The sequence below is a fragment of the Somniosus microcephalus genome, chromosome 2 (genome assembly GCF_052327205.1).
Source record: "Somniosus microcephalus isolate GS21.2 chromosome 2, FLI_Smic_1.0, whole genome shotgun sequence".
Lineage (NCBI taxonomy): Eukaryota > Metazoa > Chordata > Chondrichthyes > Squaliformes > Somniosidae > Somniosus > Somniosus microcephalus.
The window spans coordinates 375699977-375717421 of NC_140988.1; the positions used below are offsets into that span (position 1 = coordinate 375699977).

General features: G+C 45.6%; 1 protein-coding gene across 2 annotated transcripts in view; it reads right to left on the bottom strand.

Annotated features, from left to right (window-relative positions):
- Positions 1-253: 253 nt before the first annotated feature.
- The window catches only part of m1ap (meiosis 1 associated protein), a 108083-nt gene continuing 90891 nt past the window's right edge, over positions 254-17445 (bottom strand). For both annotated transcript variants that reach the window (XM_085975898.1, XM_085975891.1), the window contains one exon: positions 254-1994. In XM_085975898.1, coding sequence (XP_085832024.1) covers positions 1824-1994 — 171 coding nt within the window. In that variant the 3' untranslated portion in view covers positions 254-1823. The remainder of the gene's footprint in view (positions 1995-17445) is intronic.

The following is a 17445-nucleotide window of genomic DNA, read 5'->3' on the forward strand; positions in this document are numbered from 1 at the left end:
TACAGATCAGCCGTGATCTAGTTGAATGGTGGAAGCAGCTCAAGGGGCTGAATGACCGCCTCCTGTCCTTATGATATGTGGAAGGAACCAAAAACGAAAATTAAAGGGAGGAGAAAAAAGAGTGGAGTCTGCAATTTCCAAATGAATACTTTGTGGCTACACCCCGCAATTTGCAGCAGTTCACCGTTAATTGTTAACTTTTTTTCTTGTTCCTTTCATCAAGTTTACAGAAAAAAAACAGCGGTTCAATATCTTTATGAGTAACGCATGAATTTTATTGTAGTATCTTAGCAACTATTAAAAGTAATATTAAAGTTTCACAACGATGGAAATCTCCCAGTACAATTGAAAGTATTCATGAAATCGCACAACAGAATATATTTTTCCTTATATTTCCCCCGGCAGGAGAATGCTCCTGATATAAGTTGTGTAAAAGATTACTCACTTAACAGGAACTGCAAACAACTGGTCCAAGTTAAAATTAAGAATGTAGCAAAAACACGTAGGCTTATTACTAAGCTAATAACCAGATTCTGATTTACCCAGTGTAGGTGGTGGACAAGCACAAGGTATTTACCTATCTTTCTCCTAACTTTTAACTGAACTCTCTACGTGCTCCGTTTGTATTTTTCCGTCCCCACCCCCAACCAATTTTTCTCCTTCTCTTTCTGGCTTCTCATGCCACTTGCATTTTCCCCATCAGTGAGGAGGTGACCCTCCCCAGGGTTCTCCCAACTGCAATGTAGAGCCAGTCAGTTGGGAGAAGTGTGGCAATCTCTCCTTGACGACAGCGCGCTGCCATAAGGAATTCAAATTCAACTCTGTGAGTCTGATCTCGCATCCCATCACTCTGATTTTTGATTTTGCTACTTGTTCTTTCTAACGCTCTTCAGTGTACGCGAAAACGCTCCGCTCTCATGCGGTCAAAAGAAATACAGTAACTGTATTTGGATTTGTACATTTGTGCATCTTAATGCAGGTGAAACCACGGGGCAGTTTACGTTACGCTGCAATAGTAATAAACGTACAAACAAAAGCTGCACTCAAATTGTAATTAAGGATGAAGGGTTACGGGGGATAAGATTTTTTAAAAACTTTTTTTCCTGTTCATCAAGCCAAGTGATGTCAGTAAATGGAACATTTTTCATATTGTGCACCTAGCACAATGTCTACATCTAGCACTCCCAGGTCGGGTACAGGGCAGGTTACATGAAGAGCAAAGCTCACTCTACTCTGCGCTAACAAGCTGCCTGCCACGAACCTCAGAAAAACCTGTACCAGCATCACATCTTTCCAATTCTCTAAGTGAGAGTGCCAATTTAATGCCTAATTAGAATATTGTAGACCCATGCTTTCTAGGGACTAGACTAAGACCACCCAAATTAGAGCAGGCTCGTGAGGCTGAATGGCCCACTCCAGTTCCTACGTTCCTAAATTCACTTCACTTACTTAGGTCCCTTGTAGCTAGCAGACAGAGGAGATTTTTATCTCATTTAGTCTAGCTAGATTTAAATTTGGGTTTCAGAAGTGAAAGGTCAGGTTCTTGCAAGGATAAGAACTAGCCAATGAAAATCTGACCCGTTAAGAAATGGGTGGCTACGACAGGCAGTAGTAACTGGAGAGGTGAACAGAAAATCTCACCAGTACTCTAGTAGGGAGAATGCTATTTTATACTTTCTGAACAGAAAAATGAACACACACAGTTTCTCTGACTTGAGACCAGTGCAATATTCAACCCCTGCCTCATAACAGCTACTGGTCCCAGAAAAATTACATTCTACCGCTTTAACATCAGTGTGCGGAAAACTAAAACAATAAATGCATCAGAAGCCTGACAGAAACTCATCGTCATCTGAAAACGGGGCTGTTCTATAAGCACAAGTGTTCATAGGCAACGCAGGCCTGAAACTCTTGGGCTGATTGGTGGGCTGACGGACTAATGGGAGGGGGGCCACGGTAGCTTTCATTTTACTTTGGTATGGCCTGTTCTGTTGCTGGAGGAGAAACAAAAAGAAGAGACGATTAATAGTGTATCACCATAACAAAGCAGTAACATTTCCTGTTGGAATCTACGCAATGACTTTTCCCAATGGCTGAGAATTCCCCAGGTTCAATTCCTAATCTGTGCTATCTTAACCGATCTCAGCCAGGGGATGGCTAGATGGGGGTGGGGGGGGGGGGTTGGGGAATCAGCAGCACCATCACTATCCAGCGACCCCTCTTGGAAAGTAAGTGTATTCTGGCATCGTGTGATGACAAATGAGGCTTGACTCTGGTGTCATCTAAGGTTAATTAGCCCAACAACAACAACAAGTTGCATTTATATAGCGCCATTAACGTGCCAGGGCACTTCACACGAGTGATTATCAAATGAAATTTGACACCGAACCACATAAGGAGATATTAGGACAGGTGATCAAAAGTTTGGTCAAAGAGGTAGATTTTAAGGAGGAGAGCTAGAGAGGCGGAGAGGTTTAGAGAGGAAATTCCAGAACTTAGGGCCCAGGCAGCTGAAGGCACAGCCACCAATGGTGGAGCGATGAAAATCACACTCACAATCTAGACTCACTCATAGTACCGGAGGTGTCCGTGGAAACATAGATCAGCAAAAGTACGCCTCTTCAAGCGAAGACAGGAGAAAGACTTTGTGAGAACTGTGACAAAAGACATTGGGGGAGAAATTCAGTTGGTTGCGCCACCGATTAACGCCTAAAGAGGCCGAGAAGTGGGGCATTAGCCAATTTCCGAGCGGGCGCAAGGCGCCTCGCCCCATATTGAGCATGCATTTAGCGTCGGCGCTAAATCTTAGCGCCCGCTCATGGGCGCAGGCTGATTATGATGTCATTTGAGTGTGCAACGCCTTTTGGGCGCCCCGGACTGGAAATTCAGTGGCGCCCCCCTCCGTAGCGCCTGGCGCTAATAGTGACAGCTTACCTGGGCCTTACCAAGTCGCTCTCGGGCTGGAGGAGCGTTATTTAAAGGGGACTGGTGTGTTTTAAAAGCGGCAGCCATTTTTGGAGCACAACTTCCTCGAGAGCTACAAAGAGTTGCTGAGCTGCACACTGAGAGCCATTTGACCACGGAGCCAGCGCAGGCAGACGATCTTCAGCCTTCTGACCATCACCTTGCTGTTGGTGAGCCTTGACAACGGGGAACCTTCCTGTGGGCACTTATTATGGGGGCTGCATTGGAGGGGAACGTCCTGCTGCTGAATCATCTGGAAAGGGCACTGAGACGCTGGGAGAGGGGGGCGGGCATGGCCAGACGGAGGAGGGCCAACAGACGTCGCCACAGCAGACCTTACGCTGGCAGGGTTTTCCAACAGCAGTTTTCCTACATGAACATGCTGGAGGAGCAGTGTGTCAGAAGGCTGCAATTTAGAAAGGAGGTGGTGACTGAGCTGTGCCAGCTGCTTCAGCCAGATCTGCAGCCTCAGATAAGGTGCAGGACATCTCTGTCGGTGGCTGAGAAGATGCCTGCTGGCCTGAACTTCTACGCGAGCGGCTCTTCTCAGGCTGCGCGTCAGAGGCTGATCAGAAGTAACTTCTAGGCCCCTCTCACGGAATGCTTGCTGCCATTCCAAGAAGAGGAATGGAACCGGTCTGATACCCCCAAGCCTGTGAAGGGCAAGATGCATGTAAATAGCAGGCATGGCCATTGTAAATGAAGAAAGTGTTTCATTATGCAAAATGTGGTTCCTTCAAACATGAGAAAGCTATGGCAACAGAAAGCAAAACTAATACACTGACACATAACTGCCTCTCACACCTGGGAGACTGTCCAAAACATAAATCACATTCCGACCATCTTCCTTGGCCTTGATTCCACTGCGCCAACCAAAGCATCCAATGCCCCATCAGTGAGGGGTTCCGCCCTCTGCCTCACCCTTCCCATGTCTTGCTAGGCTGGTGCGCCACAGGTAGGCTCCCACCGCTTGGAAGGCCTACAAGGCAGTGAGTGTGTCTGGTGATGCCAATTGACCTGCCCCTTTAAGAGCTGGCCGGCGCCAGTGTGTCTCAGGGAAAGTAATTATTGACAGCACCTTTGCTGCGCCCCGCCGCCGCGAAATTGGGTTGCGCCGCCGGGTTAGGGCCTTAAGAGTAGTGTGCAGTGCCTGATTTAGCGCCGCAATCACCTTTAGGGGTGCTGCAACCCAATATCGCGCTAGGTGGCGCTAAATTGCGCCTGGCGCTAAACTTTGCCCATCGCCAGGACTAGCGCCCCAAACGCGGCTATACCGAATTTCTAGGCCATTTTGTTTTAGTTTTGATTTGGTGGCCATCTGTTTTAAGGGCAGTCATAATAGAAGAGCCTAAAAGCCTAATCGATTTATCAAAATATACCATGAGGTCCTGGCAACTCTTTTCTGGATATTAAAATTCAAATCAGAGAGCCTATTTTCAAATTTCAAAACTGCTAATTAGTTTCAATCCTCACAAGAAGGTTAGTAAAGACCTGGAAATAAAACAAAAGCCACTTAACATGAAATGTAAACTTACTTATGGCACTTACTCAAACTTCTTTAAATACAACTTTTTTTTAACCACACGGGTGATGATATTTTATCATGAAGATCGGGTCATTCCTGCACACGTGTGCATAACATTTCATTAAGATCGCAAGTGGCTTCTTCTGGTAATTTGTTTTGCTACATTCGTATTTATTTTGGAGTCTGTGCTAATGACATGTTTTGCTAGCTGTGAATTTTAATTGCTACCTTAACGACACGATAAAAATGCATGTTGTTGCTGTTTGCCGTGGTTCATTAAAGCAGATTTGCCAGTTCTTTGTTGCTTCATAGCTCTAAGTTATGGAAATTCCTCTGTTGCTAATGAACAGCATTAGAAATTAACTTACCGAAATGGCCATTAATGGGGTGGTAATGGCCTCAAATATGGGGTCAGCAGACTTACTGCCCCATTAACGCCGATGATTGGCCCGTTGCCACTTTTACAGGGTCCTACCGCTGGGTGGCTGAAGGGCCTGCCTGTTTCAGGCAGTCGGTCCCTTTTAATATGCAAATTTTGGTGAACTATGAGATATATAGGACCCCGATTGCCATCTTAGGATAGAACTGGTCATAGTGCACTGTCCGACCAGTTTCACTGGTGATAAACGAGGCCCTGAAAAGTTAAGTTTTAAATTATTTTTGTGGAGCCAGGAGGAGCAGAAGTGTTCCTCTGGGCCTTACAAATATAATCAGGGTTTGCTGCCATCCCGGCCCTACTCTCCTATCCACTCACCCACCGCCCACCAGCTACCTTGCTGCCAGCCGGGAGGCCTCTGAGCCCTTCAATACTGCACCGGTCTGAATCTGGCGAGCTGCACCGCGATGCCTGTTTTGCACCCGTCAGCTCGCTGGTTCTATTCAAATGAGACCCGGGAACGGCCTCTTCGCTGTTGGAACGGGCGGGTTGCTGGCGTGCCCTGTTGGTTGGCTGCCCAAAAGTTAAAATGAACCTCTCCTTCGGGTTTTTTCAACTTTTTTTTTTACAGTGCAATATAATCTCTAATATTTGAAAACAAATCTTACATCTGTTCATGTGTGCATATGCTGCCATTTTTTCCATTATGAATTGCTATGTCCCCATTTATAATGGGCATTGCCTGCCAGTGGTGGTGCTGCAATTCACATTATAAATGCGGATATAGGAATCTATAATGGAAATACAAAAATAAAGACAGAATGTATGACTTAAAATGAGGACCGAATTACGTCTGTGTGCCTTGGTCCAATTATCCCACACCCTCTAACCCGGCTTCACCTGAAGAGTACACTTGCTCGTAACTCAACGTTTCCACTGGAGCTCATCTTGTAAAGGTCCTCTTTTCCATTCAATTTTTTTTTGTCTCCCTATCTCTCCTGAAAGCCCAGAAAGCACCAGACTAGCTGAGATTTGCTATGTCAGCACAGACTGGGGATCAAATCTGGAAGCTGCCAGGGCAGATGCTTGTGAACTTCATGAGTTTATTGAAGTTGCTTTGAATATTCCCGCTTCCTCCCCAGTGCTGGCATTCCAATCCCCTCCCTGCTCTTGGTATGCAGATGTTGAAAATGTAGCTCACTTTAACTACTACTCAATGGATGTAAACATCAAAATGAATGAAAAGAAATTTCAATGGTGACAGGACAATTGTGCCAGTATTATTTTATCCCCTCATTACTGTGATCAAAGACCACAATATTTTAATTTGTGCTTTGACATTCACACCATGACACTGAGTGGTTTTTGTGTTCCTGGGTTGTTCCAAAGGCTGCTTTGTCCAGAAGTGCCTTCTTGCACTTCCGATTAAAAATTAATGATTTGCTTAGCAAAAGAGACTGGATCAGAACAACATCTCTAGTATGATTTGTGGTAGAGGAAGTATACATACAATACACCATGGTATTTGTTTTGGGCCAGGCAGGTGTCTGACACACACATAAGCCAATCATTCTGCTTAAGAGTCTTCCAATCAGGCTATTGAGAAATCCACACAGGCGGAGTTTCCGTTTGCCTAATACAAGGGTAGAAATTGCACTTGGCACTGTTCTTGTATACATGATTATTACACTTGTGTGAATGTTAATGCACTGGAACTCTCTTCCCAAAAGGGCTGTGGATGCTGGGTCAATTGGAGTTTTCCAGACTGAAATAGATAGATTTTTGTTGGGTAAGGGATATGGTGCAAAGATGGGAAAATGGAGCTGAGGTACAGATCATCAATTGAATGGCGGAACAGGCTCGAGGGGCTGAATGGCCTACTTCTGTTTTTTTTAATTCATTCTTGGGATATGCTGTCATTAGCAAGACCAGCCTTTACTGTCCATTCCTAGTTGCCCTTGAGAAGGTGGTGATGAGCCACCTTTTTGAACCACTGTTCCCAATTTTACTAAATTCCTCTCTGCACTACTTTAATGCAGACATTAAGCTATTTAAATAATTTATCTCCCAGCAGGGACACAAAGTCTAGAAAGCCTAAGCAAAGGTTGGCAAGAACCAGACTTAGGGACCCCCAAGCGCATGCAGTGTATTGCTGGAGTATAACCAGCAGCTTTCATGCATGAAACATTGGTAAGCTTTCCACTGCTTGTCCAGACAGCACTACACTGCATGGGTGTGAAGCTCCCATTGACGAGTCTACTCCGAATGAGCCAGGCTGGCTGGTCAAACATCAGCTGTGCCATGAATTACTGCGGACCTTTCTGATTTAGGATCACTGGGGTGAAATTGGTCTTCACCAGTAATGCGAAATGGGCTCATAACGAATCAGCAGTCCTTTGTACACCGCGGCCGATTTTCTTTTCCACTGAAGTCCATCAGGCACAGTCTACATAAAGGCTGCCGGTTCGCTATGAGCCCATTTTGCACTACTGGCAAAGACCAATTTCACCCCACTGAGTCTACCACAGAGAGATGACTTGGTTTCGATATTCGAATGCCAAGCACTTACATTTTGGGGGCACCTCGAATTTAGGAGGCACCTCAATCCCAAAGACATTGCTTATCTTTTCCCAAGGAGGATAGTCACTCAATGGTTATTGGACGACTGACGAGCAGTGGTTGGAGCCCTCTGTAGATCGCGAGCAAGTACCAAGAGCTCCTTATGAGCTGTATGGTGATCAGCCATCATCCTCCTGACCATAATATAGCTGCACACCATATCCAGTTTGAGTTTCAGCAGCGAATGATTGCCTCGCTGCTACCCTATTATGGTAGAGAACAAATCCTAAATATATTAGTGCATGTTTTCATTTCCAGCCTACTGCAGGCAATACCTTCTAGCAGTTGACGTTGCAAGTTTTAGAGTTTTGTCATCAGCTATACAATGGACATCTGCTTTCAGTATGGGGGAAGGAACTACGCAGGACATATTGCAATGTTTTGGTGCCTTGACGTCTGACCATCCAAGTTCAAAAGAAAAGAGGATCTGACCAAATATCTGATCCTGGCTGAATGACAATTTAAGAGACTGGTAACTTGCCAGCTATAATGTGCGCATTAAATAGAAATTACAACATGGAAACAGGACATTCGGCCCATCCAATCCATGTTGGCGTTTAACCTCTACATGAGGAGTAGTTCTAATCCCGTGTTCCTGCTCTGTTTCCATATCCCTTTATGACTCAATTTATATTAGTTTATGTCTCTTTCTAAATCCAAGTAAAGTGCACTGTATTTTTAAAGAATCAGGTGGGGGTTGATGAGATTGAGGGGGGGGGGCGAGATCACTTAGGAATGAGGGATTACAGTTATGAACAGAGACTTGAGAAGTTAGGGTATTCTTCACTAGAGTTGAGAAGGTTAAAGGTTGACCTGATGGAGGTCTTTTAAAATTATGAAGAGTTACGATAAGGTAAATACTGATAGATTGTTTCCAATGTAAGTTGGTAACAAGAGATGCCCAATTGAAGATAATCACAAAAATAATTAAACGGGAAGTTAGAAAAGGTCTTGGCCAATATACATATCCATTAACCAACATCACTAAAACATCTGGTCAATATCTCATTGTGAGACCTTGCTGTGTGTAGGGTTCTCAAAATTCTCACATTCCCCAAAAATTATGGATAAAGGGACCCTGTATGGACAAGTTATTAAAAAGGGTATCCAAAAGAAAATAGCTTCTGAAACCTCGTGACAGAAGCCTGCAGGATTTTAAAAAGCAAGGCCCTGCAAAAAGCAGGCCCATTCAAATCTTGAAACGAAACCTAACGTGCATGGATCTGTGTGAAAGACTTTGTCATTTCTAAAGCCAGACAGCTAGATAAACACAGAATATGCATCCTGCATCTTGAAAACAGTTTAACTCAGGATAGATGTAATCTTGAGGCCATTAACTTTTTGCATACATAATCGGTAACAGCTCAAAGGAGCCACCAAGCCAGGAAAAGACGATTAAACTTCATAAATGACAAACAGCCAGGATATTGAAGCCGTTAAGCAAGGAGACAACCACCCCAAAAGTCGTTAAGGTGAATGACTGTAATCACTTTAGATGAGCCTGCCAAAATTAGACAAAGAACTGACCTGATTTGGCGCGCAGATAAGGGGTGAAGAACCAGTATAATTGTAGGCTCACCGGTAGCCAAGCTCTCTTCTTCCTCTCCTCCCTTCCCGCGCTGCTTGACACCGAGGAGGCCCATTACAACACGGGGGGCCAAACGCGGGAGGAGAACGGGACCCAACTCAACACACACAGGACACATGGGGCTGCAAGCGGGCAGGCGAGACGAGACGAACGGCAAGGCCGATAAGCAGAGATGAGCAGCGTAATTAAGCGTTGGGGACGAGCGGGCACACACCCCGGTAAGCTGACGTTCGATGCATGGGTAGAAGGAGCAGCTGACGACCATGAGAACAGCGGTAACAAACTCAAGCCAACACCATAGACCGCCAACCGAACCCCAACCGTAACAAAACCTTCGACGACCAGACCACCACCAGAAGAACAACCATTCTGCAAGGTAAAGTACCCAACAAAGACTTTACTCCCTATCTCTAACGGAGGAAAAGAGGGTACTTTACTCAGACGACTCCACTGTCGCGGCCTGGGACCGTGTGATGACGGCAGGCCCCAAAGGACACAAAGAGCGAACCCCAAAACCACAACCAGCTTAATCGACAGGTTTCGAACCATAAAAAGGAACCCCGTTGGTGAGCATAAATCCCTGGCCCCTCGTAGCTCAATCTAGTTAGGTGGGACAAGGGTAGGGGGATTTTTAATGTGTCTGTTCCCTCGATGTGCCGTGTGTTCCCCATTCCCAAATAAATGTACTTTTATATGCCTGTAATCATTCTAGTAATTTTCAGTGTTGTGATTTTATTGTGCCTTTAATAAACATATGGTTTTCTTGCACCAAACCAGTTGTCTATTTCTGTATCGCCGCCTGTACCTAAGTCCGGTGTCTAGAACCCAGGGGTGTGGGAGCGATTCGAACCGCTCAGAGACAGTCAGGGGCAGAGCTGACTGGGCACACGCCACCCCCTACATATGAGCAAACTGTCTGCCGCGTTTCCTATATTACAACAGTGACTACACTCCAAAAGTACTGCACTGACTGTCGAGCGCTTTAGGAGATCCTGAGGTGGAGGAAAGTGCAATATAAATGTACGGTTGTGGTGGTTGAAGGTCAATCATCTCAGCCCCAGGACATCGTTGCAGGAGTTCCTCAGGGCAGTGTCCTAGGCCCAACCATCTTCAGCTGCTTCATCAATGACCTTCCCTCCAACATAAGGTCAGAAATGGGGATGTTCGCTGATGACTGCACAGTGTTCAACACCATTCACAATTCCTCAGATAATGAAGCAGTCCATGCCCGCATGCACCAAGACCTGGATGACGTTCAGGCTTGGGCTGATAAGTGGCAGGTAACATTCGCGCCACAGAAGTGCCAGGCAATGACTATCTCCAACAAGCGAGAGTCTAACCACCGCCCCATGACATTCAACGATATTACCATTGCCGAATCCCCCACCATCAACATCCTGGGGGTCACCATTGACCAGAAACGTTACTGGACTAGCCACATAAATACTGTGGCAACAAGAGTAGGTCAGAGACTAGGGGGGGTGGTTAAACTAACTTGGCAGGGGGATGGGGTACAGAGTGGAGCTATAGTAGGGGGTGATTTACAGCCAAATACAGAGGAAAAAACAAGTCCGCTGGGAAGGCAGAGCAAATATGTGAAGGAAAAAGGGAATATGGCAGGGCTGGAAGGCATTTATTTTAATGCAAGGAGTCTTGCAAATAAGGTGGATGAACTGAAGTTGTTGTTGAACACATGGGAGTACGATATTGTTGCTATCACGGAGACATGGTTGAGGGAGGGTCAGGACTGGCAGCTCAATACCGGGGTATAGAATCTTCAGGCGAGACAGAGGGGGGTGTAAAAGGGGAGGGGGTGTTGCAATATTAATTAAGGAGTCAATTACTGCTGTAAGGAGGGATGATATATTAGCGGGGTCCTCTAATGAGGCCATATGGGTAGAACTTAAAAACAAAAAGGGGGCAAGCACTTTGCTGGGAGTGTACTATAGGCCCCCAAACAGTCAGGGGGAGATAGAGGAACAGATATGTAGGCAAATCTCAGAGAAGTGCGAAAATAATAGGGTAATAATAGTGGGGGATTTCAACTTCCCCAATATAAATTGGGATAGTCAGAGTGTGAAAGGCTTAGAGGGTGCAGAATTCTTAAAGTGCATCCAGGAGAGCTTTTTGAGCCAACATGTAGAAAGTCCTACAAGAGAGGGGGTGGTACTGGACCTAATTCTGGGGAATGTTGCCGGGCAAGTGGTGGAAGTATCAGTAGGAGAGCATTTTGGCGACAGTGACCATAATTCGGTGAGATTTAAGGTGGTCATGGAAAAAGACAAAGGCGGCCCGGAAATAAGGGTTCTAAATTGGGGGAAGGCCGATTTTAATATGATAAGGCAGGATCTGGCCAAAGTGGACTGGGAGCAGCTACTTATAGGAAAATCCACATCAAAACAGTGGGAGACTTTCAGAAGGGAAATAGAGAGAGTACAGCGCCAACATGTTCCTGAAAAGGTCAAGGGTGGGACCAACAAGCAAAGGGAACCTTGGATGACAAGGGATATACAAAAATGCATTAGAAATAAAAGGGGGGCTTTTGGCAGTTACAAAAGACTAAAGACGGAAGAAGCCCTAGAGGAGTATAAAAAGTGCAGGGGCATACTTAAAAAAGAAATTAGGAGGGCGAGGAGGGGCCATGAAATAACACTGGCGAGCAAAATAAAGGAAAATCCTAAGATGTTTTATAAGTATATTAAGGGCAAGAGGATAACCAGGGAAAGGGTAGGGCCCATTAGGGACCAAAGTGGCAATCTGTGTGTAGAGCCAGATGATGTAGGCGGGGTTTTAAATGAATTTTTTGCATCTGTGTTCACTATGGAGAAAGACGATGCAGACATAGAAATCGGGCAAGGGGACTGTGACATACTTGAACATATTAGCATCGAGAGGGAGGAGGTACTAGCGGTTTTAGCAGGCCAAAAAGTGGATAAATCCCCAGGCCCGGACGAGATGTATCCCAGGCTGCTGTGGGAGGTAAAGGAGGAGATTGCAGGGGCTCTGACACAAATTTTCAGAACCTCTCTGGCCACAGGGGATGTACCAGAGGACTGGAGAACAGCTAATGTAGTACCATTATTCAAGAAGGGTAGCAGGGATAAACCAGGGAATTACAGGCCAGTGAGCCTAACATCTGTGGTAGGGAAATTATTGGAAAAAATTCTGAGGGACAAAATTAGTCTCCACTTGGAGAGGCAAGGATTAATCGGGGATAGTCAGCATGGCTTTATCAAGGGTAAATCATGTCTGACAAATCTGATTGAATTTTTCGAGGGGGTGACTAGGTGGGTGGATGAGGGAAATGCTGTGGATGTGGTCTACATGGACTTCAGTAAAGCCTTTGACAAAGTCCCGCATAGGAGACTGGTCAAGAAGGTAAGAGCCCATGGGATCCAGGGTGCCTTGGCGCGTTGGATCCTAAACTGGCTGAGTGGCAGGAGGCAGAGGGTGATGGTCGAAGGTTGCTTTTGTGACTGGAAGCCTGTGTCCAGTGGGGTACCTCAGGGATCGGTGCTGGGTCCCTTGTTGTTTGTGATCTACATAAATGATTTGGATGAGAATGTAAAAGGTATGATCAGCAAGTTCGCAGATGACACGAAAATTGGTGGGGTGGTCAATTGCGAGGAGGAAAGCCTCAGGCTACAGGACGATATAAACGGGTTGGTCAGATGGGCGGAAAAGTGGCAAATGGAATTTAACCCTGAAAAGTGCGAGGTGATGCATTTTGGACGGACAAATAAGGCAAGGGAATACACAATGAGTGGTAGGACCCTAGGAAGTACAGAGGGTCAGAGGGACCTTGGTGTACATGTACATAGATCCCTGAAGGCAGCGGAACAGGTAGATAAGGTGGTTAAAAAGGCATATGGGATACTTGCCTTCATTAGCCGAGGCATAGAATATAAGAGCAGGGAGGTTATGATGGAGCTGTACAAAACGCTGGTGAGGCCACAGCTGGAGTACTGTGTGCAGTTCTGGTCGCCTCACTATAGGAAGGATGTGATTGCTTTGGAGAGGGTGCAGAGAAGATTCACCAGGATGTTACCTGGGATGGAGCGCCTCAGCTATGAAGAAAGACTAAACAGGCTGGGGTTGTTTTCCTTGGAGCAAAGAAGGCTGAGGGGGGACCTGATTGAGGTGTACAAAATGATGAGGGGCATAGATAGGGTAGACAAAGAGGAACTTTTCCCCTTAGTAGGGGGGTCAATAACAAGGGGGCATAGATTCAGGGTAAGGGGCAGGAGATTTAGAGGGGATTTGAGGAGGAACTTTTTCACCCAGAGGGTGGTTGGAATGTGGAACTCAATGCCCAAAAGGGTGGTAGAGGCAGGAACCCTCACAACATTCAAGAAGCATTTGGATGAGCACTTGGAATGCCATTGCATACAAGGCTATGGACCAAATGCTGGAAAATGGGATTAGACTGGACAGGGATGGATGGGCGGCGCAGACACGATGGGCTGAAGGGCCTCTTTCTGTGCTGTAAAACTCTATGACTCTATGACTAGGTATTCTGCGGCGAGTGTCTCACCTTCTGAGTCCCCAAAGCCTTTCCACCATCCACAAGGCACAAGTAAGGAGTGTGATGGAATACTTTCCACTTGCCTGGATGAGTGCAGCTCCAACACTGAAGAAGCTCGACATCATCCAGGACAAGGCAGCCCGCTTGATTGGCACCCCATTCACCACCTTAAACATTCACTCCCTCCACCACCGGCATACCGTGGCTGCAGTGTGTACCATCTACAAGATGCACTGCAGCAACTCGCCAAGGCTTCTTCGGCAGCACCTCCCAAACCCGCGACCTCTACCGCCTAGAAGAACAAGGGCAGCAGGCGCATGGGAACACCACCACCTCCAAGTTCGCCTCCAATTCACACACCATCCTGACTTAGAAGTTTATCGCCGATCCTTCATCGTCGCTGGGTCAAAATCCTGGAACTCCCTACCAAACAGCACTGTGGGAGTACCTTCACCACACGGACTGCAGCGGTTCAAGAAGGCGGCTCACCACCACCTTCTCAAGGGCAATTAGGGATGGGCAATAAATGTTGGCATTGCCAGCGACGCCCACATCCCATAAACGAATAAAAAAAGTTATTTTCCTCTTTCTTTATGCAGAGATTGATTAGAATGTGAAATTCTCTGCCACCAACTTTCATTGAAGCAAAACTCAAAATGTTTTTAAAAGTGATTTAAAGTGGAAAAAGAGGAGTATTAAAGGGTATTCGGGTGTGTGCTGATTACACTAGGTGTCTCATGTGGAGATAAATGCAGACTCGCTGGGCCAAATGTTTTTTTTCTACGCTATGACATTCTACATACAATTTAGCAATTTACTATTATAAAGGATTTCTTTGTGAGACACTGGCCTAGAATATCAATTGCGCAGCACCGGATTTATCGGCTGAAAAACGGGAGCTGAAAGGTCCGATGTGGCCAGCGGCGTGCAATTGTTCAGTCCGCACAGGAAGTGCGGCGCACGCCATAATGGTCAGGGGGCACGGAAGTCGTTCAAGGCAACCATCTGAAACAGGCATTAAGCCCATTGCCTGCGCACACCAAGGGTCTTCTGCCTGTTTCAAGTCCCCTGTGGATTACGACTGATTGCAACATGTGCCTTGCTTGCTGCGGTCAGCTTTCTTGGGTACGCAGCAGCCAAACCAGCGATCGATGTACGATACAGGAGTGCTCCTCCTGACTCCATACTAAAGGTCTTAGCCAATATGTAGCCCTCAACCAACATCACTAAAACAGATTATCTGGTCATTATTACATTGTTGTTTGCGGGAGCTTGCTATGTAAATTGGCTGCCGCGTTTCCTACATTATAACAGTGACTATTCGTAATAAGGTGGATGGATTAGCTGCACAAATGGATGTAAACGGATATGATATAATTGGGATTACGGAGACATAGCTCCAGGGTGACCAAGGCTGGGAATTCAACATCGAGGGGTATTCAATATTCAGGAAGGACAGGCAAAAAGGAAAAGGAGGTGGGGTAGCATTACTGGTTAAAGAGGAGATTAACACAATAGTAAGGAAGGATATTAGCTCTGATGATGTGGAATCTGTATGGGCAGAGCTGAGAAATACCAAGGGGCAGAAAACGTTAATGGGAGTTGTATACAGACCCCCAAACAGTAATGCTGAGGTTGGGGATGGCATTAAACTGGAAATTAGAGACGCGTGCAATAAGGGCACAGCAGTTATCATGGGTGACTTCAATCTACATATAGTTTGGACTAACCAAGTTAGTAACAATACTGTGGAGGAGGAATTCCTAGAGTGTATACGGGATGGTTTTCTGGACCAATATGTCGAGGAACCAACTAGAGATCAGGCTATCTTAGACTGGGTATTATGTAATGAGAAAGGATTAATTAGCAATCTTGTTGTGCGAGGCCCCTTGGCAAGGAGCGATCATAATATGATAGAATTCTTCATTAAGATGGAGAGTGAAGTAGTTGACTCAGAGACTAGGGTCCTGAATTTAAATAAAGGAAACTACGATGGTATGAGGCGCAAGTTGGCTGGGATGGATTGGGGAGCGTTACTTAAAGGATTGACGGTGGATAGGCAATGGCAAACATTTAAAGATCGCATGGATGAACTACAGAATTTGTTCATCCCTGTTTGGCATAAAAATAAAACAAAAAAGGTGACTCAACCGTGGCTAACAAGGGAAATTAGGGATAGCATAAGATCCAAGGAGAGGACATATAAATTAGCCAGAAAAAGCAGCAAACCTGAGGATTGGGAGCAGTTTAGGATTCAGCAATGGAGGACAAAGGGATTAAGAGGGGGAAAATAGAATATGAGAGTAAGCTTGCATGGAACATAAAAACTGACTGCAAAAGCTTCCATAGATATGTGAAAAGAAAAAGGTTGGTGAAGTCAAGCGTAGGTCCCTTGCAGTCAGAATCAGGGGAATTTATAATGGGGAACAAAGAAATGGCAGACCAATTAAATACATACTTTGGTTCTGTCTTCACAAAGGAGGACACAAATAACGTCCCAGAGATGTCGGGGAACATAGGGTCTAATGAGAGGGAGGAATTGAATGAAATCAGTATTTGTAGGGAAATTATGTTAAGGAAATTGACGGGATTGAAGGCCGATAAATCCCCAGGGCCTCATAATCTACATCCTAGGGTACGTAAGGAAGTGGCCCTAGAAATAGTAGATGCATTGCTGGTTATCTTCCAAAATTCTATAGACTCTGGCACAGTTCCCATTGATTGGAGGATAGCTAATGTAACCCCACTATTTAAAAAAGGTGGTAGAGAGAAAACGGGGAATTATAGACCAGTATGCCTGACATCGGTAGTGGGGAAAATGCTAGAGTTCATTATAAAAGATGTAATAGCAGAGCACTTGGAAAACAGTGACAGGATCGGACAAAGTCAACATGGATTTACAAAAGGTAAATCATGCTTGACTAATCTACTGGAATTTTTTGAGGATGTAACTGGTAAAATAGATAAGGGAGAACCAGTGGATGTGGTGTATTTAGACTTTCAGAAGGCTTTCAATAAGGTCCTGCATAAGAGATTGGCGTGCAAAGTTAAAGCACATGGGATTGGGGGTACGGTACTGACTTGGATAGAGAACTGGTTGGCTGACAGGAAGCAAAGAGTTGGAATAAACGGGTCTTTTTCCGAGTGGCAGGCAGTGACTAGTGGGGTACCACAGGGATCGGTGCTAGGACCCCAGCTATTCACAATATATATTAATGATCTAGACGAGGGAACTAGATGTAATATCTCTAAGTTTGCAGACGACACAAAGCTGGGTGGGCATGTGTGCTGTGAGGAGGATGCAGAGAAACTCCAGTATGTTTTGGACAGGTTGGATGATTGGGCAGATGCAGTATAATGTGGATAAATGCGAGGTTATCCACTTTGGTGGCAAAAACAGGAAGGCAGATTATTATCTGAACGGCAATAGATTGGCAAAAGGGGAAGTGCAACGAGACCTGGGTGTCCTTATGCACCAGTCGCTGAAGGTAAACATGCAGGTGCAGCAGGCGGTTAAGAAGGCAAATGGTATGTTGGCCTTCATAGCGAGAGGATTCGAGTACAGGAGCAAGGATGTCTTGCTGCAGTTGTACAGGGCCTTGGTGAGACCACACCTTGAGTATTGTGTGCAGTTTTGGTCGCCTTATCTGAGGAAGGATGTTCTTGCCATGGAGGGAGTGCAGCGAAGATTCACCAGACTGATACCTGGGATGGCAGGAATGACGTATGAATAGAGATTGGGTCGATTAGGCTTATATTCGCTAGAGTTTAGAAGAATGAGGGGGGATCTCATTGAAACTTATAAAATTCTAACAGGACTAGACAGACTAGATGCAGGAATGTTCCCA